Source organism: Ranitomeya variabilis, chromosome 1, assembly GCF_051348905.1.
Source record: "Ranitomeya variabilis isolate aRanVar5 chromosome 1, aRanVar5.hap1, whole genome shotgun sequence".
Taxonomy (NCBI): domain Eukaryota; kingdom Metazoa; phylum Chordata; class Amphibia; order Anura; family Dendrobatidae; genus Ranitomeya; species Ranitomeya variabilis.
In genome coordinates, this window is record NC_135232.1 from 1,044,378,238 (window position 1) to 1,044,401,792 (window position 23,555).

Genomic DNA, 23,555 nt, shown 5'->3' on the forward strand with positions numbered 1-23,555 from the left:
CGAGTATATTCGCTCATCACTAGTGTTAATTCTTAGTTTTGATGCCTTCAGTGTGAATGTACAATTTTCATAGTCATGAAAATACAGAAAAATCTTTAAATGAGAAGGTGCGTCCAAACTTTTGGTCTGTACTGTACGTATACACTGGCAGCCATCATCCATTCCTGTATAATAATATGAGAAGAATTCGTATTTCGCATGGTACACACCTTCATATTTACAAGAACGAAGTCAGATGCCAAACATGCTTTTTCCAAAATTTCAAACATGGCAACCATACTGTGATTTATGATGTCCATTTCAGACTGACCAATTGTGTGTCCCGCACAATTCATCTCGGAGGCCAACAATTCCTCCTTTGAACAAACAACTTCTTCAAGGACATCATCCTGTAAGAAAAAAGGAAAAAAAAAATGTAGACAACAAAATAATACCAAATAGTAGGATTCTTCCAAATGGTTGATGTAATTAAGGATTTTGGCGTACAATGCTTTGAAAAGTCACAAAATGTTGGCGCAAAAATGTAGTGACTTTTGGTATTTTCACAAATTTTTCCCAGCTCCGCCAAACTGGGCATAGCTGGGGCATGACGCCATATCTTGTCTAATTCATGACAAGCTGTGTCTTTCCCAATGTCAGAGACTGGAGTAAGAATTCTGGTGCAGCTCGCCTCTTCATGAATCAGGGGTGTCTGACTCCGCCACGCCCCGTTGTCATGAGGAGGCCAAAACATACCGTAATATGTCAGCCGATCCTTAGTGGAGCTGGAGTTGATACAACATAGAATCATAGACTGTTAGAGTTGGAAGGGACCTCCAGGGTCATCTCGTCCGACCTCCTGCTCAATGCAGGAGTCATTTGAATAGAAAGTCATCATTAGTTTTCTCCAGTAACAGCACCACATCGGTCACTGGGTCGTGTCTAGTACTGCAACTCATTGAAGGTGAATGGGGACACAGTGTAATATCACTAAAGGTTCGATCACACAAACCAACCTCCTATTAGAAACGTGCTTGCTGATCAGCAGTCGTTTACTAGCCCATTTACATAGGCAGAACGCAGTGATCGAGCTGGAACGGACTGTTCTGTGCACATAGGCTGCCATTGTTCTCAGCAGCACTTGTAAAGTCCCGTTTAGACACAATGCGTTGTCGAAAACGGTGATCTTGTGCAGCACAAGCTCACCCAACAAACAAGCATTTTGCATCATCGGGTGACTGGCAGCCTGCTCAGACCACAAGATTACTGCAGTAGAACATCTGACAATGCTCTTGGCTAGGCTGATAATGCCTCCCGTTGAGAAAGTAAGGCCATGTGCACACGTTCAGTATTTTTCGCGTTTTTTAACTATAAAAACGCGAAAATAACGCTTACATATGCCTCCCATTATTTTAAGTGTATTCCGCATTTCTTGTGCAAATGTTGCATTTTTTTCCGCGAAAAAAATCGCATTGCGGAAAAAAAAGCAAAATGTTCATTAAATTTGCGGAATTGCGGGGATTCCGTACACCTAGGAATGCATTGATCTGCTTACTTCCCGCACGGGGCTGTGCCCACCATGCGGGAAGTAAGCGGATCATGTGCGGTTGGTACCCAGGGTGGAGGAGAGGAAACTCTCCTCCACGGACTGGGCACCGTATAATTGGTAAAAAAAAAAGCATTAAAATAAAAAATAGTCATATACTCACCTTCGATGGCCCCCGGAGTCTTCCCGCCTCTCAGCGGTGCATGCTGCCGCTTCAGTTCCTATAGATGGTGTGTGTGAAGGACCTGCGATGACGTCGCGATCACATGACCGCGATGACGTCGCGGTCACGTGACCGCGACGTCATCGAAGGTCCTGCACACACCATCTATTGGAACGGACGCTGCTGAGGAGATCGGCTGTCTGCAGAAGGTGAGTATAAGCATTTTTTTATTATTTTTAACATGATATCTTTTTACTATTGATGCTGCATAAGCAGCATCTATAGTAAAAGGTTGGTCACACTTGTCAAACAGTATGTTTGACAAGTGTGACCAACCTGTCAGTCAGTTTTCCAAGCGATGCTACAGATCGCTTGGAAAACTTTAGCATTCTGCAAGCTAATTACGCTTGCAAAATGCTAAAAAAAACGCAAAAAAAACGGGAAAGAAAACGCAAAAAAAAAATGCGGATTTCTTGCAGAAAATTTCCGGTTTTCTTCAGGAGATTTCTGCAAGAAATCCTGACATGTGCACATACCCTAACATTTAAAGGTTCCTCACTCTAAATGCCCCTGTACACATTAGACTAATGTCGGTCGTACCCACTGAAGGCAATGGCTTTGGACAACAATCTAATGTCTACGGGGGCGCCGGACAAATGATTGTCAGTGAAGATATCAATTGGGCATGTCAAATTTGACAGAGGACTAGCTTGCTCTCCTGGAGATAAGCCGTCACCAGACATGTCTGGCTATGAGTCGGCCAAATGAGCGCTGCTGTGTATAAGATAATCGACTAAGATGGCTGTCGGCCAAAGCTTTGTTAAGCCAACAATCATCTATTGTGCAAGTAAAGCTTAAAGGGAAGGTGCAATCAAAAAAATTTAGCCATATAGAGCACACATAATACCGCCATATAGAGCACACATAATACCGCCATATAGAGCACACACAATACCGCCAGTGTTCTCACATAATACCGCCATATAGAGAACACATAATACCGCCATATAGAGCACACATAATACCGCCATATAGAGCACACATAATACCGCCATATAGAGCACACATAATACCGCCATATAGAGCACACATAATACCGCCATATAGAGCACACACAATACCGCCATATAGAGCACACATAATACCGCCATATAGAGCACACATAATACCGCCATATAGAGCACACATAATACCACCATATAGAGCACACATACCGCCACATAGAGCACACATAATACCGCCATATAGAGCACACATAATACCGCCATATAGAGCACACAATACCGCCAGAGCACACATAATACCGCCATATAGATCTCACATAATACCGCCATATAGAGCACACAATACCACCATATAGAGCACACATAATACCGCCAGTGTTCTCACAAAATACCGCCATAAAGAGCACACAATACCGCCATATACTTCTCACATAACGACGCCATATATATCTCACATAATACCGCCATATAGATCACACATAATGGGGGAGAGGAGTGCATAGGAGAGGATTAGATACACAGCTCAGCAGTCAGTATCACACAGGACAGTATTAGATACACAGCTCAGTCAGTATCATACAGGATAGGATTAGATACATGGCTCAGCCGTCAGTATCACAAAGGATAGCATTAGATACACAGCTCAGCAGTCAATATCACACAGGGTAGGATTAGATACACAGTCAGCACAGTGAGGGTATGTGCACACGTCCGGATTTCTTGCAGAAATTTCCTGAAGAAAACCGGAAATTTTCTGCAAGAAATCCGCATTTTTTTTTTTTCGTTTTTTTTCCGTTTTTTTCGCGGTTTTTTTAGCATTTTGCAAGAGAAATTAGCTTGCAGAATGCTAAAGTTTTCCAAGCGATCTGTAGCATCGCTTGGAAAACTGACTGACAAGTTGGTCACACTTGTCAAACATAGTGTTTGACAAGTGTGACCAACTTTTTACTATAGATGCTGCTTATGCAGCATCTATAGTAAAAGATAGAATGTTTAAAAATAATTAAAAAAATGGTTATACTCACCCTCTGCAGACAGCGAATCTCCTCAGCGGCGTCAGTTCCTATAGATGCCGGTGTGGTTCAGGACCTTCGATGACGTCGTGGCTTGTGATTGGTCGCGTGAGTCACATGAGCGGTCACGCGACCAATCACAAGACAGCGACGTCATCACAGGTCCTGAACCACACCATCTATAGGAACGGAAGAGAGAGCATGCACCGGAGAGGCGGGAACACTTCGGGGGCCATCAGAGGGTGAGTATATCACTATTTTTTATTTTAATTCTTTTTTTTTTTACCAATTATATGGTGCCCAGTCCGTGGAGGAGAGTCTCCTCTCCTCCACCCTGGGTACCAACCGCACATAATCTGCTTACTTCCCGCATGGTGTGCACAGCCCCGTGCGGGAAGTAAGCAGATCAATGCACTCCTAGGTGTGTGGAATCTCCGCAATTCCGCATTTTTAATGAACATGTTGCTTTTTTTTCCGCGATGCGATTTTTTCGCAGAAAAAAATGCAACATTTGCACAAAAAATGCGGAATACCCTGTAAATAATAGGAGGCATATGTTAGCGTTTTTTTTCGCATTTTTATCACGTTTTTATAGCGAAAAAACGCGAAAAATCCTGAACGTGTGCACATGGCCACACACAGGAGAGGATTAGATACACAGTCAGCACAGTAACACACAGGAGAGGATTAGATACACTGCTCAGCAAAGTATCACACAGGAGAGGATTAGATACACAGCTCAGTTAGTATCACACAGGATAGGATTAGATGCATGGCTCAGCAGACTGTATCACACAGGAGAGGAGTAGATACACGGCACGGCAAAGTATCACACAGGAGAGGATTAGATACACGGCTCAGCAGTCAGTATCACACAGGAGAGGATTAGATACACGTCTCAGCAAAGTATCACACAGGAGAGGATTAGATACACGGCTCAGCAGTCAGTATCACACAGGAGAGGATTAGATACACGTCTCAGCAAAGTATCACACAGGAGAGGATTAGATACACAGCTCAGTTAGTATCACACAGGATAGGATTAGATGCATGGCTCAGCAGTCAGTATCACACAGGAGAGGATTAGATACACGGCTCAGCAAAGTATCACACAGGAGAGGATTAGATACACAGCTCAGTATCACACAGGATAGGATTAAGGTACCTTCACACTAAACAACTTTCCAACGAGAACGACAACGATCCGTGACGTTGCAGCGATCTGGATCCCGCTGTGATATCGCTGGTCGGAGCTAGAAGTCCAGAACTTTATTTGGTCGTCAGATCGGCGTGTATCGTCGTGTTTGACAGCAAAAGCAACGATGTCAGCAATGATTTACATGGAGCTAACAACCAGCAAGAACGATAAGTGAGTCGCCGCTACGTCACTGGATCGCTCCTGCATCGTTCTGGAGCTGCTGTGTTTGACGTCTCTACAGCGACCTAAACAGCGACGCTGCAGCGATCTAGTTTAGGTCGGATCGTTGTCTATATCGCTGGAGCGTCGCTTAGTGTAACGGTACCTTTAGATGCATGGCTCAGCAGACTGTATCACACAGGAGAGGAGTAGATACACAGTCAGCACAGTAACACACAGGAGAGGATTAGATACACAGCTCAGTTAGTATCACACAGGATAGGATTAGATGCATGGCTCAGCAGACAGTATCACACAGGAGAGGATTAGCTACACAGCACAGTAAAGGTACCTTCACACTAAGCGACGCTGCAGCGATAGCGACAATGATGCTGATCGCTGCAGCGTCGATGTTTGGTCGCTGGAGAGCTGTCACACAGACCGCTCTCCAGCGACCAACGATGCCGAGGTCCCCGGGTAACCAGGGTAAACATCGGGTTGCTAAGCGCAGGGCCGCGCTTAGTAACTTGATGTTTACCCTGGTTACCAGTGTAAATGTAAAAAAACAAACAGTACATACTTACATTCGCGTCCCCTGGCGTCCGCTTCCTTGCACTGTGTGAGCGCCGGCCCTAACAGCAGAGCGGTGACGTCACCGCTGTGCTTTGCTTTACGGCCGGCACTGACACAGTCAGTGCAGGAAGCTCTGAGCAGCAGCGCGGACGCCGGGGGACGTGACAGACATCAGAAGGTGAGTATATACTGTTTTTTTTTTACTTTTACAATGGTAACCAGGGTAAATATCGGGTTACTAAGCGCGGCCCTGCGCTTAGTAACCCAATATTTACCCTGGTTACCATTGTAAAACATTGCTGGCATCGTTGCTTTTGCTGTCAAACACGACGATACACGCCGATCTGACGACCAAATAAAGTTCTGAACTTTCAGCAACGACCAGCGATATCACAGCGGGATCCAGATCGCTGCTGCGTGTCAAACACAACGCTATCGCTAGCCAGGACGCTGCAACGTCACGGATCGCTATCGTTATCGCTGCAAAGTCGTTTAGTGTGAAGGTACCTTAACACACATGGGAGGAGTTAACTGCTCAGAGTCAGCACCACAAAGGAGAGGATTAGACTGCCTCTCCCCCTCCCCACTGATACTTACTTCACTGCTCCCTTGCTGAGTCCTTTCTCCCTCCCGTCCTTGGTCTTCTCCTCCTCCTATAACTGCAGGGCTCCTGCCATTATCCTGGGAAGCTGGAGCTCACAGCACACTGTGAGCTCCTGGAAGATGGCGCTGATCTCCTGCCTCTGCTGTGATGTGGACGGCTCAGGGGGCGTGGCCAGACCAGAGAAGGGAGCAGCTCAATGTAAACTATACGGTCGGATGCCGACCGCAGTCTCCTATGCCCAGGGCTGCCGTATTTGCAGAGTGTAAGTGTCGTGCAGCTACACTTACACTCCTGCAAAGCAAAATGGCGGCGCCCAGTGGCTGAAAAAAAATGAATAATAAAAAAAATGTTAAAGTTAAAAAATGTAAATTTGTATTAAAATAATTGTTTATATGAACAATCATTTTTAATACAAAAAATAAAATGTGGCACCTTCCCTTTAAGGCTGTGTTCACAAATTGCAGCCGTGTTGCGATCATTTGATCACGATAACACCGTAATGTTCATTTCCGCAATTTAAAAAAAAAAACAAAAAAAAAAAAAAAACACATGACATGCAACGCAGCTGCAATGTGTGAACGCAGCCTAATGATTACCCTAATTTCTCAACTAATGAACTATCCGGATGACTGAGGATGGGGCATGTTTCAAAAAAATGTTGCATCAAGATAGCGTGCCGTGTTACATGTTGAAAAGTCTGCCTGCGACCTCCGTCTCCATTTTTATCCGATGTACCATTTTCAGAAGGGATGAGGATCTTCTATAGGACTATAGAAGGGTGAATATTTAATTGTCTGCGCTTTACAGTATGTTTTTTTATCACAATACGGCAAAAAAATAAAAATAGTTTTCCCGCATTGAGCAACTTGCTGTTAATTTAATGCAAACCTGGCACACTATATATACACACAAATTATATTCTAAGCTATATCTAAGGGTTACCTTATAAAATATCTCTACCCTGGGAGGGTAAAGCCTGCGTCCTTCAGTGTCAGGATGTCTGGTGAGGTACATGCCCGTGGCTATTCTCCAGCACCCCCATATAAGAGGGATCAGTTCACAACCGCAGGTGTCGTATCTGTTCTCACTGACCTTCCTCACAAGTGCTGTCTTGATACCTGAGAAATGTTTAAAACTAATTATTCGATCTCTAATCAGTCGTCATTTCTCTGAATTCTTGGCTGACATTTACTGTACAGATAAGCTAGTGATGAGCGACCCGTGTGCTCGGGGCTGTCGTCTACACAGGATTACAGGTAAATCGGCGCTCTCCGTACACAGCTCGGTATACGGCTATAAGTGCACAAGTCTCCTCCACATGCAGTCAGGAGTCTAGGAGAAGACGTCCTACCTGCTTCTCTCAGCATCTTAAAGATGAAGTTGTTGGTCATGTTGAAGCATTTTCCATCTGCCCGGGACATTGTGGCGGTGGTCCCTGTAGATATTCTCTCTGTGGGTTCAATCAGTGAATCTCCAGGTTGATGAGGGTCTGTACACATCTCTTTAGTAATCTCCTGGTATGGTTCCTCAGCAAATCTCAAGCCTTCCACTAAAAACAAATGACATGATGGAAAAAGTCATAACTACACACCAACCTGACTGTTAAAAGAAAGCTCGTCCATGGTTGTAAATCATGTAGACAGTTGCAGCATTAAATATTGGGGTGATGGTGCATTGTAAAATAAAAAAAAGGAGCCGGATTACTCTTTTGGAGGACAAGTAGAGTTATGGAGAGGTGTCATCCAAGAAAAATAAAGACACAAAAGTGGGAGGCTATCTATCTATATAGTACAGACCAAAAGTTTGGACACACCTTCTCAATTAAAGATTTTTCTGCATTTTCATGACTATGAAAATTGTACATTCACACTGAAGGCATCAAAACTATGAATTAACACATGTGGAATTACATACTTAACAAAAAAAGCGTGAAACAACTGAAATTGTGTCTTATATTCTAGGTTCTTCAAAGTAGCCACCTTTTGCTTTGATGACATCTTTGCACACTCTTGGCATTCTCTTGATGAGCTTCAAGAGGTAGTCACCGGGAATGGTTTTCACTTCACAGGTGTGCCCTGTCAGGTTTAATAAGTGGGATTTCTTGCCTTATAAATGGGGTTGGGACTATCAGTTGTGTTGTGCAGAAGTCTGGTGGATACACAGCTGACAGTCCTACTGAATAGACTGTTAGAATTTGTATTATGACAAGAAAAAAGCACCTAAGTAACGAAAAACGAGTGCCTATTATTACTTTAAGAAATGAAGGTCAGTCAGTCCGAAAAATTGGGAAAACTTTGAAAGTGTCCCCAAAGTGCAGTGTCAAAAACTAATCAAGCGCTATAAAGAAACTGGCTCACATGAGGAGCCAGGAAAGGAAGACCAAGAGTCACCTCTGCTTCTGAGGATAAGTTTATCCGAGTCACCAGCCTCAGAAATCGCAGGTTAACAGCAGCTCAGATTAGAGACCAGGTCAATGGCACACAGAGTTCTAGCAGCAGACACATCTCTACAACAACTGTTAAGAGAAGACTTTGTGCAGCAGGCCTTCATGGTAAAATAGCTGCTAGGAAACCACTGCTAAGGACAGACAACAAGCAGAAGAGACTTGTTTGGGCTAAAGAACACAAGGAATGGACATTAGACCAGTGGAAATCTGTGCTTTGGTTTGAGGAGTCCAAATTTGAGATCTTTGGTTCCAACCAGTGTCTTTGTGCGACGCAGAAAAGGTGAACGGATGGACTCTACATGCCTGAATCCCACCGTGAAGCACGGAGGTGGTGTGATGGTGTGGGGGTGCTTTGCTGGTGACACTGTTGTGGATTTATTCAAAACTGAAGGCATATTGAACCAGCATGGCTACCACAGCATCTTGCAGCGACATGCTATTCCATCCAGTTTGCGTTTAGTTGGACCATCATTTATTTTTCAACAAGACAATGACCTCAAACACCTCCAGGCTGTGTAAGGGCTATTTGACCAAGAAGGAGAGTGATGGGGTGCTACGCCAGATGACCTGGCCTCCACAGTCACCAGACCTGAACCCAATCGAGATGGTTTGGGGTGAGCTGGACCGCAGAGTGAAAGCAAGAGGGCCAACAAGTGCTAAGCATCTCTGGGAACTCCTTCAAGATTGTTGGAAGACCATTCCCGGTGACTACCTCTTGAAACTCATCAAGAGAATGCCAAGAGTGTGCAAAGCAGTCATCAAAGCAAAAGGTGGCTAATTTGAAGAACCTAGAATATAAGACATAACAAAAAAGTGTGAAACAACTGAAATTAAGTATATAATTCCACATGTGTTAATTCATAGTTTTGATGCCTTCAGTGTGAATGTGCAATTTTCAGTCATGAAAGTACAGACAAATCTGTAAATGAGAAGGTGTGTCTAAACTTTTGGTCTGTACTGTGTATATATATATATATATATATATATATATATATATATATGCTACCTAGGCAGCATCAATAGTCAAAAGTTGGTCGCACAGGGTTAATAGCTGCGTTAATGGAGTGCGTTACACTGCGGTCCATTAACGCTGGCATTAACCCTGTGTGAGCGCTGACTGGAGGGGAGTATGGAGCGGGCACTGACTGCGGGGAGGAAGGAGCGGCCATGTTGCCGCCGGACTGTGCCTGTCGCTGATTGGTCGAGGCAATGGTCGTGGGCGTTTTGCCACGACCAATCAGCGACTTGGATTTCCATGACAGACAGAGGCCGCGACCAATGAATATCCGTGACAGACAGACAGACAGACGGATGTGACCCTTAGACAATTATATAGTAGATTCATCAAAGCGAGAGGTTAAAGTGGTTCTCCATCACTAGAATATTGATGGATTGGCTCAGCATAGCATTGAATAGAGTGGAAGGGTGGGGTACACGCTCAGCCTCCACTCCCTTCAGATGGGACTCTGGGGTGGGATCCTCAGTAATAAAAATGTACCAATTTATAGAAATATTTGGGGTCACACATCATGAAGTCCCAGACACGTCAGTAAAATTGTATAGGCGATATGACACAAACCTGGAGGTAATGGAGTGTCATCAGAGAAGTCTTCAACCTAAAGTTCGGTCAAATGAAAGAAAGCATTGGTGAGTTCAGCACCATGTAAGAACAAATGTACGCTTTAGTGGCTGGTGTTCAGTGCTAGACCTTAAGGCTTTCACTGAGCCTAAAGAAAAGGATTGAGCAACACCCAAGAAGCAGGGCTGAAGGTAACTACATATAATGAGGAGCTGGACACATCTGTTATATTTACTGTAATGCTGTAGATACTTCAGCTGTTATATCAAAAGACTGACCGGCACTTACGTATACAGTGTTCACATTTGTCTGTTTGTAACTATGTGTACTGCACACCTCCTGATGGAGCACGCCACCCATTAACCTGTGGCGGTGTTAAATAGAGCTTGATCTTACCTGCCAATTTCATGTATTCATTGTTTCTATTCTATGGCGTTTCAGAGTGCAGCTTTAATTTGTTATTTATATATCAGATATGTAGACAGAACATATGATTCGAATGGACATGAGCTGATAAAACAAGATGGGGCATCCTGTATTGTGTGTACAAATACCAATGGAGGTCGGTGTAATTCAACCACGTGGTCATAATTATCACGTTAAAAAGTAACATGTGCCCAAAATAAATGAAATTCATGGGATCACTTCCCAGAGGAGGTCCCCATGGAGAATGCTTCAATACCGTCTTCCTAGGTAGGTATAGTAAAGCTTGTTCCAGTGACTGATGTAAGTAGGGTGCTTACTGGTATTAGTCGCACAGCTCCCAATTCAGTGTGGTGTATGAAGTAAATCCGTAGCGGGAGCATCCTCCCATCCATGCCCCTCACCTGTGCCTGTCAAGAGATGTTGAGATGGCGGTGCGCTCATACCGGAAGCACTGCTGCTAGCCCGGGCGGGGGGCCGTGTGACATTCCTGCCAAAAACTGACACATATGGAAGGATACACAGTCCTCCTTCCTAGTGGCCGCATCTATGTCCTGTAGCTTTTTGGCAGGGATGTCACACTTCACATTCTCCCACCCCCTCTTGAGGTGCAGCATAGTAGCAGAGCTTCCGGCATGAGCGCAGCGATGTCTTACTGATTACAACACTTGATCTAACCAAAGCAACACCTATCCACATGTCAGAGGTGTTCCCTACCTTAAAAATAATGTCTGTAACAACCAAGATAGTAAAATAAAGGAAATGTGATAGAAGCTTCAAGTGGGAAAACAGAAACCTATAGATTATACTGTGGAGATTAGGAGGCCGCGATACCCATGGACATCTCAAGTCATGCATCCATTATAACTCATGTGAACGTTCTTACCTTTGCCGGTGCGGCGAAGGCGTGTGACGTTCTGATGTACAGCGAGCTCTGTGTGGCCAGCCCTATTATTGCTATACCACTCCACTTAAAGGTTGCAGATACATTCGGTTTAATCAGTGTCCGATTCCCTGGTAAACACTGTGAAGAAAATGATGACACAATGCAATGAAACACGAGGTCCATAAAACGATGTAAAATACGTGTGGCCTTACAAATCTACACCTACTGCAAACTAATGCCCAAATTATTGCCCAGGTTAATAAGAGAGCAGCAGGAAGAAACTACGGAGAGATTTAGAATGATATAAAGCAATCTTTAACATAGTGAATGGATTACACGCCACCTAAGGGCTGGATTCTCTTCCAAAAATTGTAATAATTGAGGATGCAATATAATAATATATAATAGTATTACATGCACTACAGCTCATACCTGCAGAAAATTAAATGAAAACTCCTCATCTGAACATGAGAAATACTGACGGAAAAGAGCAATCACTTCAGTCCGGAAATTCTCAAAGTTCCAGGATGGCTGTATGAAGATCTTCCCCACCAGGCCCAGCATGGCCAGTCGGTCTCTCTCCTTCCCCCGAGGAACCTGGTATGTGCCGTTATACTCGGGGTACTCAGCAGGCAAACAGATGATCACTTTACAAACACGACGCTTCCTTGGGGTAAGACGGCTCCGTTTGCTTAAGCGATTGAACAAGCCATGTCCAGGAAGACTTGTCTGTAGGTAAAACAAACGTGTCCACGCACATGACACCATGTTCCCCCAGTCTACAGTAATGTTTTTTATTGTTAAGCACTGTCACAACTTATACGGTCCCATGCTTACAATAAGACAGGGGGCACAAACTGGGATTCCCCCAAACTCCGCTGTCCACCACTGGAGACCCTGCAGTGCCATAAAGAGGACAGAAGCAGGCATCTGCGGCTCATATCCCATACAGAGACCATGCTGGTGGTGGGACGGGTCTGTGACCAGGTGGCTGGTGCAGGTCTGGAGACACATACTAGATGCTGAGGGCGTAGCAATGTCTCCAGAGCTCCACTGGTTCCCGTGTCACAGACCCGTCCCTATAGCCGCAGGTGTTTGCTGCTGTCCACATTACGACACTAAAGGACCCAGCCAAGCTGGGCATATACAATATATGCTATTAAAGACACAGCGAGGCTGGGGTAACTCCAGGGCAGTTTGCTGTGATTATCATAGGCAGCGCACGAGACAGAAGGGAGGACCCAGGAGTACAAGTAAAGAGCTGCTCGGAACTCAGAGTTGCACAAAACTTTTGCAACATTTCAAACCTTTTAACTTCATTTTTTGGCACAAAAATGTTAATGGATTGGGGCGATAAGTTTCCAGTCTAAATTGAAGGTCGCATGCTGGAGAGGTCAGGAACACCCTCTTCAGTCAAAGCAGTGATCAAGAAGAATGGGAGAATGGACAAAGAAAGTACATAGTAAGCTCATCTACGCATGGGACTAGGGGCATAAAAGCTTTGAAATGTCGCAATATTTTTGCGCAACACTAAGTTGTACAAAAATGTGCAACTTTCGGCGGTTTCACACCACTTTGGATCAGCTCAGCCAAAATAGGCAGATCGGAGAGAAGCTGGGTGGGACGGATATTTTCTATGCCAGAACTGCTGCTCCTGTCCATTTCTGACGCAGTGCACAGAAGCGCACACCACTTACCATTAAATGGTGTGAGCATCTTGATGAATCTGGCAAGACTGGCATAGCGTGAGCATTTTGTATGTCAGTCTAGATGAATCGACTCCTGTATGTTTTATGAAGTTACTGGGGTGTTCCAACAAAACATTACATTCTGGAATAGCCCCTGTAAAGTACTAAGCACACAGTGGGAGATGCACCTGAGGCTCATATCTGTGCTGTTCTGACTGGTCCTTCATATACCGGTAGCTCCCGTGATGGTCAATAAAGCTCTGCCCCTCGGCTTCCTCCTCAGTAGCTTGGTTTTCCAATGAGAATTCAACAGGATCAGAAGATGGTATGTGATCAGCAAGAAGTTTCTTTAATGGAAGGTGATTCTCTATAAAAACAAGACAATTTTGTGACGACTCGTTCACTGGCTGTATATAACATAGGCAACGATGTTCAGAGAATAAAAGCGTCACCCCGAGACGCTCCTCCAAGTCTGCACCAAGCAGTCCTGGGGATAACGGTATATTATTTTCCACTAACTTTCTTTTTAAACATTTTTTGAATAAAATGACACCAAAAGCAAAGTATTAGCGTTGGCAAGTCTCCTGCTGGTCTCAAGTCAAAATAAAGCCACTGGGGGGGCGCTATTATTATTATTATTATTATTATTATATGATGAAAAAAGTCTTCTCCAGCTTTAGCAAAATAGGACATACAGTGACAACCCCAGCATTAGTCTGTAGCCTCAGTACAGTTATCACAGTAATGCTCCACTAAAGCTGAAGAGCCAACAGGTTGCTACACTTTAAGGGATGTTCTGAAATAGCATATTACGATAAACACAAATATTTGGCAGGTGGGGACCCCAACAACGGTACTCCCACTGATTGATAACATGAGGGTCTAGTGTCCCTTATTGCTGCTTAAACCCAGCAGCAAAGGGAGGGTTATATAACATGCAATAAATGTCTACTTTGGAAATACCCCTTTAAAATATGATGGATGCAGGGCTGCCCAAAAGCTAATTCCTAGGTAATGGGTCATTAAAGAAATGGTAGAGAACAAGATGAAACCACAGAAATTGTCAAAAATGATTTGCTCAACAATTTGGTAACACAATCGCTTGACCAAGAGAACCCAACATATCTCAGAAAACCTGCGATGATCATCACGCCAAGGTTCACGCTAGTGGGATATCCTGTAAATAGGTTATAAATTAGTTGTGGAGTTAGTCATGGTCTTGACAAGATGATACATAATCCTAGAAGAAATTATACGATACAGTGTCTTGCAAAGTTATTCACAACCCAGTCTCCCCCCTTGGAGGGTTTGCATCAGTCCATGTAAAAAACATGCCAGCAACGGTGAACATTTGGTTTTATTTTTATTGTGAAGCAAACAACAAAAAAAGAGAAAATAATTGAAAACTTCAGTGTGCATAACTGTTCACCCCTTTACACTATGTTCCAAATTATTATGCAAATTACATTTTTATCAGATTTTCCTAAATGGTCGGTGCAAATGATAGTCAGTCTAATAAAAGTCATCACCCGTTAAGATTATACATCGAATTTTATTGAAGAAACCTCCCAATGATAACAGTATAATCTCCAAAATGAATAAAAACTCAAAATGCACTGGTCCAAATTATTAGGCACAGTAGAATTTCTAAACATTTGATATGTTTTAAAGAACTGAAAATGCTCATTTGTTGAATTTGCAGCATTAGGAGGTCACATTCACTGAACAAAAAAGCTATTTAACGCCAAAATATCCCAACAGGCCAAGTTACATGTTAACATAGGACCCTTCTTTGATGTCACCTTCACAATTCTTGCATCCATTGAACTTCTGAGTTTTTGGAGAGTTTCTGCTTGTATTTCTTTGCATGAAGTTGGAATAGCCTCCCGGAGCTGCTGTTTGGATGTGAACTGCCTCCTACCCTCATAGATCTTTTGCTTGATGATCCTCTAAAGGTTCTCTATAGGGTTGAGGTCAGGGGAAGATGGTGGCCACACCATGAGTTTCTCTCCTTTTATGCCCATAGCAGCCAATGACTCAGAGGTATTCTTTGCAGCATGAGATGGGGCATTCTCAGCATGAAGATGATTTTGCTCCTGAAGGCACGTTTCTGCTTTTTAGACCATAGAAGAAAGTTATCAGTCAGAAACTTTATATACTTTGCAGAGGTCATTTTCACACCTTCAGGAACCTTAAAGGGCCTTACCAGCTGTTTCCCATGATTCCGGCCCAAAACATGACTCCTCCACCTCCTCGCTGACGTTGCAGCCTTGTTGGGACATGGTGGCCATCCACCAACCATCCACTACTCCATCCATCTGGACCATCCAGGGTTGCTCAACACTTATCAGTAAACAAGACTGTTTGGAAATTAGTCTTCATGTATGTGTGGGCCCAATACAACCATTTCTGCTTGTGAACACTGTTTAAGGGTGGCCGAATAGTAGGTTTATGCACCACAGCAAGCCTTTGAAGGAGCCTACACCTTGAGGTTCGAGGGACTCCAGAGGCACCAGCAGCTTCAAATATCTGTTTGCTGCTTTTTAATGGCTTTTTAGCAGCTGCTCTCTTAATCCGATGAACTTGCCTGGCAGAAATCTTCCTCATTATGCCTTTATCAGCACAAACACATTTGTGCTCAGATACAGCCACAAATCTCTTAAAAGTACGATGATCACGCTAATGTTTTTGGAAAATTTGTAATGTTTTCATCCCTTCACCAAGGCATTGCACTATTTGATGCTTTTCAGCAGCAGAGAGATCCTTTTTCTTTCCCATGTTACTTGAAAACTGTGACCTGCTTAATAATGTGGAACATCATTTTTAAGTAGTTTTCCTTTAATTAGAATCACCTGGAAAACCAATTATCACATGTGTTTAAGATTGATTTCAGTGATCCATTGAGCCCTGAGACACAATACCATCCACGAGTTTATTTGAAAAACAAAACAATTAAATCTTTATGACACTTAAATCCAATTTGCATAATAATTTGGAACACAGTGTAGACTCAGTACTTTGTAGAGACTCCTTTTGTGGCAATTACAGCAGCAAATCGCTTTGGATGAGTCTTTAGGAGCTTTTCTCATCTTGCCCTTGGGATCTTTGTCCATTCCTCAAGGCAAAACTGCTCGAACTCATTCAAGTTAGATGGTTTCCTCTGGTGAACAGCAATCTTCAAGCCTGACCACAGATTCGCAATTGGATTAATGTCTGGGCTTTGACATGGCCACTCCAAAACATTTACATGTTTCTCCATAAACCTCTTTGGGTCATTGTCTTGTTGGAAGGTGAACCTCGGTCCCAGTCTCAAATCACTGACAGACAAACAAGGTTTTACGCAAGAATATCCTGGTAATTCACACCACCCATCTTCCCCTCGACTCAAACCATTTTCCCTTTCCCAGCTACTGAAAAATATCCCGACAACATGATGCTGCCACCACAATGTTTCACGGTGGGGATGGTGTTGGGGTGACGAGGTGTATTGGTTTGGGGCCAGACATAGCGTTTACCTTGGTGATGAAAAAACAGGATTTTTGGTTGCTTACCGTAAAATCTGTTTCTTGGAGCCTTCATTGGGGGACACAGGAACCATGGGTGTATGCTGCTGCCACTAGGAGGCTGACACTATGCAAATAAAAAAAGATAGCTCCTCCTCTGCAGTGTACACCCCACCGACTGGCATTATACTCTTCAGTTAGTGAGAAAGCAGTAGGAGATAAAGAACAAGGTTGAAAAACCATAACCACAAACTTGAGAACTGTAACGTGAGAACAGTCATATAACAGATAACAACAGAAAACTTGGGAGGGAGCTGTGTCCCCCAATGAAGGCTCCAAGAAACAGATTTTACGGTAAGCAACCAAAAATCCTATTTTCTTTATCGCCTCTCATTGGGGGACACAGGAACCATGGGACGTCCCAAAGCAGTCCCTAGGGCGGGAAAACAGACTTCCATCAGGTCAGAGGACTCACCACTGCCGCCTGCAAGATCCTTCTGCCTAGGCTGGCGTCCGCCGAAGCGTAGGTATGGACCTTGTAAAATTTGGCGAACGTGTGGATAGAAGACCAAGTTGCCGCTTTGCAAAGCTGTAGGGCGGAAGCCCTGTGGCGCACCGCCCAGGAGGCGCCGACTGCCCGGGTAGAGTGAGCCTTAATCCCAGGAGGGGGCACTCTGTTCTTGACCCGGTAAGCCTCCAAAATTGCCATTCTGATCCAGCGAGCAATAGTCGCCTTAGAAGCCGGTTGGCCTCTGCGTGTGCCATCAGGAATTACGAAAAAGGAATCAGTCTTTCGAAAAGTGGAGGTTCTATCCAGGAAGATCCTCACTGCCCTGACAAGGTCCAGCTTGTTCAAAGATCGCTCCAGAGGATGAGTCGGAGCTGGACAAAAGGAAGGTAAAATGATGTCCTCGTTGAGGTGGAAGGTTGAAACCACCTTAGGAAGAAAAGAAGGTGGAGGCCGGAAGACCACCTTATCCTGGTGAATGACCAAAAACGGAGGTTGGCAAGACAGAGCCGCCAACTCGGAAACGCGGCGAATAGACGTGATGGCCACAAGAAAGGACACCTTCCAAGATAGAACTGATAGAAGAATCTCCCTAAGGGGCTCAAAGGGAGAAACCCTCAGAACGTCCAGTACCAGGTTCAAATCCCATGCATCCACAGGAGCCCTGTACGGCGGGACAGTGTGGGCCACTCCTTGAAGGAAGGTCTTAACCTGTGGCCGAGAAGCTAAAGTCTTCTGAAAGAGGATGGAAAGCGCAGAAACCTGGCCCTTCAGGGAGCTAAGAGCCAGGCCCGAATCCAGTCCTGCCTGAAGGAAGGCCAAAAGAGAAGGCAGGGAAAAGGTCATAGACGGAACGCGGTTGGACTCGCACCAACGGAAGTAAGCCTTCCAGGTACGGTAGTAGATCCTGGAAGACAAAGGCTTCCAAGCCTGAATCATGGTGTGAATCACCCGGTCTGAAAGGCCGGACGCTCTTAGAACCGCGGTCTCAACAGCCACGCCGTTAAACTGAGCGACCGAGAATTTGGGTGGCAGATCGGACCCTGAGACAGCAGATCGGGCCTGTCTGGAAGGCGCCAGGGAGCGTCCGCGAGAAGGTTGACGAGCTCTGCGAACCAAGCTCTCCTGGGCCAATCCGGGGCGATCAGGATGACCGACACCCCTTCCGCTTTGATCTTCTTCAACAGCTTGGGAAGAAGTGGAAGGGGTGGGAACAGGTAAGGCAGCCCAAACTGTGACCAAGGGATGGCCAGAGCGTCGACGCCCACTGCGAGAGGATCGCGAGACCTGGAGACGAACTGCGGAACCTTCCTGTTCATTCGAGACGCCGTGAGGTCCACGTCCGGAGTCCCCCATCGAAGACAAATCTGATGGAAGACCTCCGGATGCAAGGACCATTCCCCTGCCGCGAGGCCCTCGCGGCTGAGGAAGTCGGCGGCCCAGTTGTCCACGCCGGGGATATGCACCGCGGATATCACCGGAACTGTAGCCTCTGCCCAAAGGAGGATCTTGGATACCTCGGCAAGGGCCAAGGAGCTCCGGGTCCCCCCCTGATGGTTGACATATGCCACGGCCGTGGCGTTGTCCGTCTGGACCCAGACTGGCAGGCCCCTGAGAATAGTTTCCCAGTGGCGGAGGGACAGAAAAATGGCCCGAATTTCGAGGACATTGATTGGCAGAGACGACTCCTGCGACGACCAACGGCCCTGGACCGTCAGGTGACGAAACACCGCACCCCAGCCAAGCAGGCTGGCGTCCGTCGTCACCACCTGCCAGTGAACTGGAAGGAAGGACCTGCCCTGGGAGACAAGAGGTGACGTCAGCCACCAGTTGAGAGACCGTTTGACCCGAGAAGAGAGACGGATTGGCCGATCCAGGGAGAAGACAGACCTGTCCCATTGAGACAGAATGGCTTGCTGGAGGGGTCGCGAGTGAAATTGGGCGAAGGGAATCGCTTCCAATGTTGCTACCATCCTCCCAAGAGCCCTCATGGCCAAACGGAGGGAGGGAGGCCGAGGACCCTGGAGCAAGCGTATGTCCCGACAAAGGGTGGATTTCTTGTCTTTGGGAAGGAAGACTCTAGTCTGACGAGTGTCGAAGAGCATGCCCAGAAAGATGATGCGCTGAGAAGGGATAAGGCAGGACTTCTTCCGGTTGACCAGCCACCCGAAACGGACTAAGGTGTCGATAACAATAGACAGTCTTTCGTGAGCCTGAGCAAAGGACGGAGCCTTGATGAGGATGTCGTCGAGGTAAGGAAAAAGGACCAGGCCTCTGACTCTCAAGATGGCCATCAGTGCCGCCATGATCTTTGTGAATACCCTTGGAGCGGTTGCGAGGCCGAATGGCAGGGCGACGAACTGAAAATGTTCCCGGAGCACTGCAAAGCGCAGGAAACGGTGATGTCCGGGAAATATCGGGACATGGAGGTAGGCGTCCTGGATGTCGATTGAGCACAGAAATTCCTGGGCCTCCATGGAAGCAATTAGTGAACGAAGAGATTCCATCCTGAAGCGTCTCAGATGAACTCTCCTGTTCAGCAATTTGAGGTCCAGAATGGGACGAACCTTGCCATCCTTTTTCGGTACCACAAAAAGGTTCGAGTAGAAACCCGTGAAACGTTCTTTTTCTGGTACGGGAACGATAACCCCGGCTTTGAGAAGAGAAGCGATGGCTGCAAAGAAGCCCGGAACTAAAGCGGGATCTCTTGGAGGACGGGATTCGAAGAAACGATCCCAGGGTCATGAAATGAACTCTATCTTGTATCCCAAGGATGCAACTTCCCTGACCCATGCGTCCTCTACTGCGGAAAGCCAGGCGTCCCTGAAAAAGAGAAGACGGCCGCCCAACCTGGGAGTTGGGCTGGAGTCTTGCCGAGAGTCATGCAGAGGTGGATCTTCCGGTCCTGGGCCTGGAAGATCTACCCTGGGAGTAGCGAGGACGCCAGGACGGAGTGGGCCTGAAGGACACCGCCTTCTTCTCTTGACGTGCCTGAGGCCTCTGTTGCTGCTGGGCAAAGGAGTTTGACGCCGCGAAGCGTCGAAAAGGCCAAAAGGATCGAAACTGCCGTCTAGGAGGAGGGCGGCGAGGCTTAGCCTGGGGGAGAAGAGAACTTGTACCCCCAGTGGCGTCCTTAATGATTTGGTCCAGCTGGGGACCAAAGAGACGAGAGCCCTGGAAGGGCAGACTGGTAAGGGACTTTTTGAAAGATAAGTCCGCCTGCCAGGCATTGAGCCAAACGGTCCGGCGGATGGCAACAGCATTGCTGGAAGCCTGAGCCGCACAAGACGCGGTATCCAGGGAGGCGGAGACCAGGTATTCACCAGCGTGGGAAATCTGGTTGGCAAGCTCCGCTAGTTGCGCGGGAGGCGCCCCGTCCAGGATACCTCGACGGAGATCCTTGGACCATTTGGAAATAGATTTTGAGACCCAAGTGGAAGCAAAAGCTGGGCATAGTGCCGCCGCAGCTGCTTCAAAGGCTGACTTCGCGAAGGATTCTACAACTCTATCATTAGAGTCCTTCAGAGATGCTCCGCCGGACAGAGGAAGCACCGTGTTGGTGGACAGCCTGGAAACAGGGGGATCCACCGAGGGAGAGACCGTCCAATTGGCGGTAAGTTCTGGAGGAAAAGGATATAACACACCCAGGCGTTTTCCCCTCTGAAAACGTCTGGTCGGGTTCTCTCTCTCTCTGGCCAAGATTTCCACGAATTCAGGATGAGGAGCAAAAAACTTGGAAGGTGGTTTGGCCCGTCTAAACGAAACCGCCTGAACTGCGGGTTCCGTAGAGGGATCCTTGATGCCACAGGTTTGGTTTATTGCCCCAATGAGATTCTGGACCATATCCCTCATGGTGGCGATTTGGTTAGAATCCAGCTCCGAAAAATCCTCCGAGGGCGCATCAGAGAGAGCCTCGCCTGACTCAGGGGAGGAGGATCGGGGGGACACCGACCGCAGGGGAGGGCCGTGTGGCGAGATAGAACGCGAAGAGGACTCAGACCGACATACCTGCCTGGACCTTTTGTGGCTTATCAAGGAGGGCTCGGGCGGCGGTTCCTGGGACCCGCTGGCTACTGCTGGAGTCTGCAGGGGTAACCGATCCAGTACGGACACCAGGGTTTGAGACACCCGTGTTAAATCGGCCACGGATTGAGACAGAGAGGAGGCCCAGCCTGGGATGGGGGTATCACTCTCAGCGGAGCGGCCGGGGGGATCCTGGGCGGTGGGAACAATCGGGTTGCTGCAGGCCTGACAGAGCGGAGAGGACTGACCTGAGGGAAGTTTGCTGTTACAGGACGAACAAGCAAAGTATTTGACTAAGACAGAAGACTTAGAGGAGGAAGTAGGAGGATGAGAGTGGCCCCCTTTAGAGTTAGACATAATGGAGAGCTCCCTGAAGAAATGCCAGCAGGTTAGGGGACAGTGGAGCAGAGGGGGGTGTCAGTCTGCAGTGCAGAGCTACTCACGGCAGACGAAAAACCACGGAGGCCTGGAGGAAGATGCTGTGGATCTCCGGTGCAGATTTCCTGCTGTGTCCTCAGAAGAAGAGCGCTCTGCGGAGTGCGTGGCACGAGGCACAAAACTCGTGACCTGAGTGTCCAGCAGCGGCGTGGAGGAAGGGGCGGAGCCAGCCGAGATGGCGCCGGTGGGTGGGGAACGCAGGGCACAGTTTGTCGGGCGGGAGAAAGCCCGCCCGAGGCAAAAGGAAGTGGGCAGAGCGCGGCACCGGAAGTAGGCCCCGGGGGAAGCCGGGGCCTAAATTAGAAGCCGGTGACCGCCGAAGTGAACAGCGGCGCGGCGCTCTTAGCTCGCGCACCGCCGCCCGGCTAATAGGTGCGGCAGCCGCCGCATGTAGTAAGGAAAACGCCGGTACCGGCGCCGGAAGTAGGCCCCAGGGAAAGCCGGGGCCTATATTAGAAGCCGGTGGCCGCTGGAGGGTCGCGGCCGCGAGTCACCTCCAAAGGTGCGGCCGCCGGAGAAAACCTGGCACGGCTGCCTGAAGGGGAACCACGCCGCAGAATTAACCGGAAAAACGGTCGCAGGTAAGCAGTGTGACTGCCTAAGAAACGCAGCCGCCGTGGGAAGGAGCGCGGAAGGTCGTCAGAAGCGTCGCGCAAAAGATAAGCCCCAGACATTTTATTATTTTTTTTTTTTAAGTGTGCGGTGGGACCCTTGCGCAGAAAAGGTGCGGCCGCAGGGGTTCCCACAGGTAGCACAAATACTCACCTAACATCCCACGCCGTCGTACTAACCTTGAAAAAGCGTGGAAGATATTAGACGTCTGTGGAGCCGATGACGGACGTCCTCGTCTCCTCCGACCGACAGGCTCTGGTGGGCGAGTGGGTGGGGGACAGAGCCAGGACCGGACTTCTGAGCACGCTTGTGTGCTAGGATCTTGGTCCTGGAGAGGGAGCTATGAGGATACGGGGTGGCAGTACACGCCGTACTCATAGTCCATATTATGGGACTACAGGTGTGACTGTTCACCCTGTATCCCTCCGGAAAACCTGAAAAGGAACGACGCACATTGAGGTAGATAAGGGTCTAAAGAAAGACCCGTGTCCACCTCCTACTGACACTAAGCTAAAACTGAAGAGTATAATGCCAGTCGGTGGGGTGTACACTGCAGAGGAGGAGCTATCTTTTTTATTTGCATAGTGTCAGCCTTCTAGTGGCAGCAGCATACACCCATGGTTCCTGTGTCCCCCAATGAGAGGCGATAAAGAAAGATCAATTTTGGTCTCATCTGACCACAGAACCTTCCTCCATACAGTTGGGGAGGCTTTCACATGTCTTTTAACAAACTCAAAACAAGCCACTCTTCTGTAAAGGCCACCTTTATGAAGTGCAACACTTATTCGGATCATATGGACAGATACTCCAGTCTCTGCTTGGGAACTCTGTAGCTCCTTCAGTGTTACCTTTGGTCTCGTGCTGCCTCTCTGATTAATGTCCTCCTTGCCCAGGCTGAGAGTTTTGGTGGACAACCCTCACTTGGCAGGTTTGTTGTGGTACCATGTTTTTTTTCCATTTGATGATAATGGATTTGATGATGCTCCAGGGGAACATCAGAGAGTGGGATTTTTTTTTTAACCCAACCCCGCCTTGTATTTTTCAACAACTTTGTCCCTGACTTGTTTGGAGATCTCCTTGGTCTTCATGGTGGTGTTTGGTTAGTGGTGCCTTTTGCTTAATGGTGTTGCAGCCTCTGTGGCCTTTCAGAAAAGGTGTGCATATACAGATAGACCATGTGACACTTAGATTGCACCTAGGTGGACTTCCT

General features: G+C 46.9%; 1 protein-coding gene across 3 annotated transcripts in view; it reads right to left on the minus strand.

Moving 5' to 3' along the window:
• Positions 1-23,555, minus strand: part of LOC143793094 (multifunctional protein ADE2-like) — a 59,211-nt gene that overhangs the window by 12,018 nt on the left and 23,638 nt on the right. For all 3 annotated transcript variants that reach the window (XM_077279730.1, XM_077279729.1, XM_077279728.1), the window contains 7 exons: positions 13,450-13,628; positions 12,006-12,302; positions 11,574-11,711; positions 10,265-10,301; positions 7,591-7,788; positions 7,182-7,357; positions 210-389 (listed from right to left, as the gene is read on the minus strand). In XM_077279730.1, coding sequence (XP_077135845.1) covers positions 210-389; positions 7,182-7,357; positions 7,591-7,788; positions 10,265-10,301; positions 11,574-11,711; positions 12,006-12,302; positions 13,450-13,628 — 1,205 coding nt within the window. The remainder of the gene's footprint in view (positions 1-209; positions 390-7,181; positions 7,358-7,590; positions 7,789-10,264; positions 10,302-11,573; positions 11,712-12,005; positions 12,303-13,449; positions 13,629-23,555) is intronic.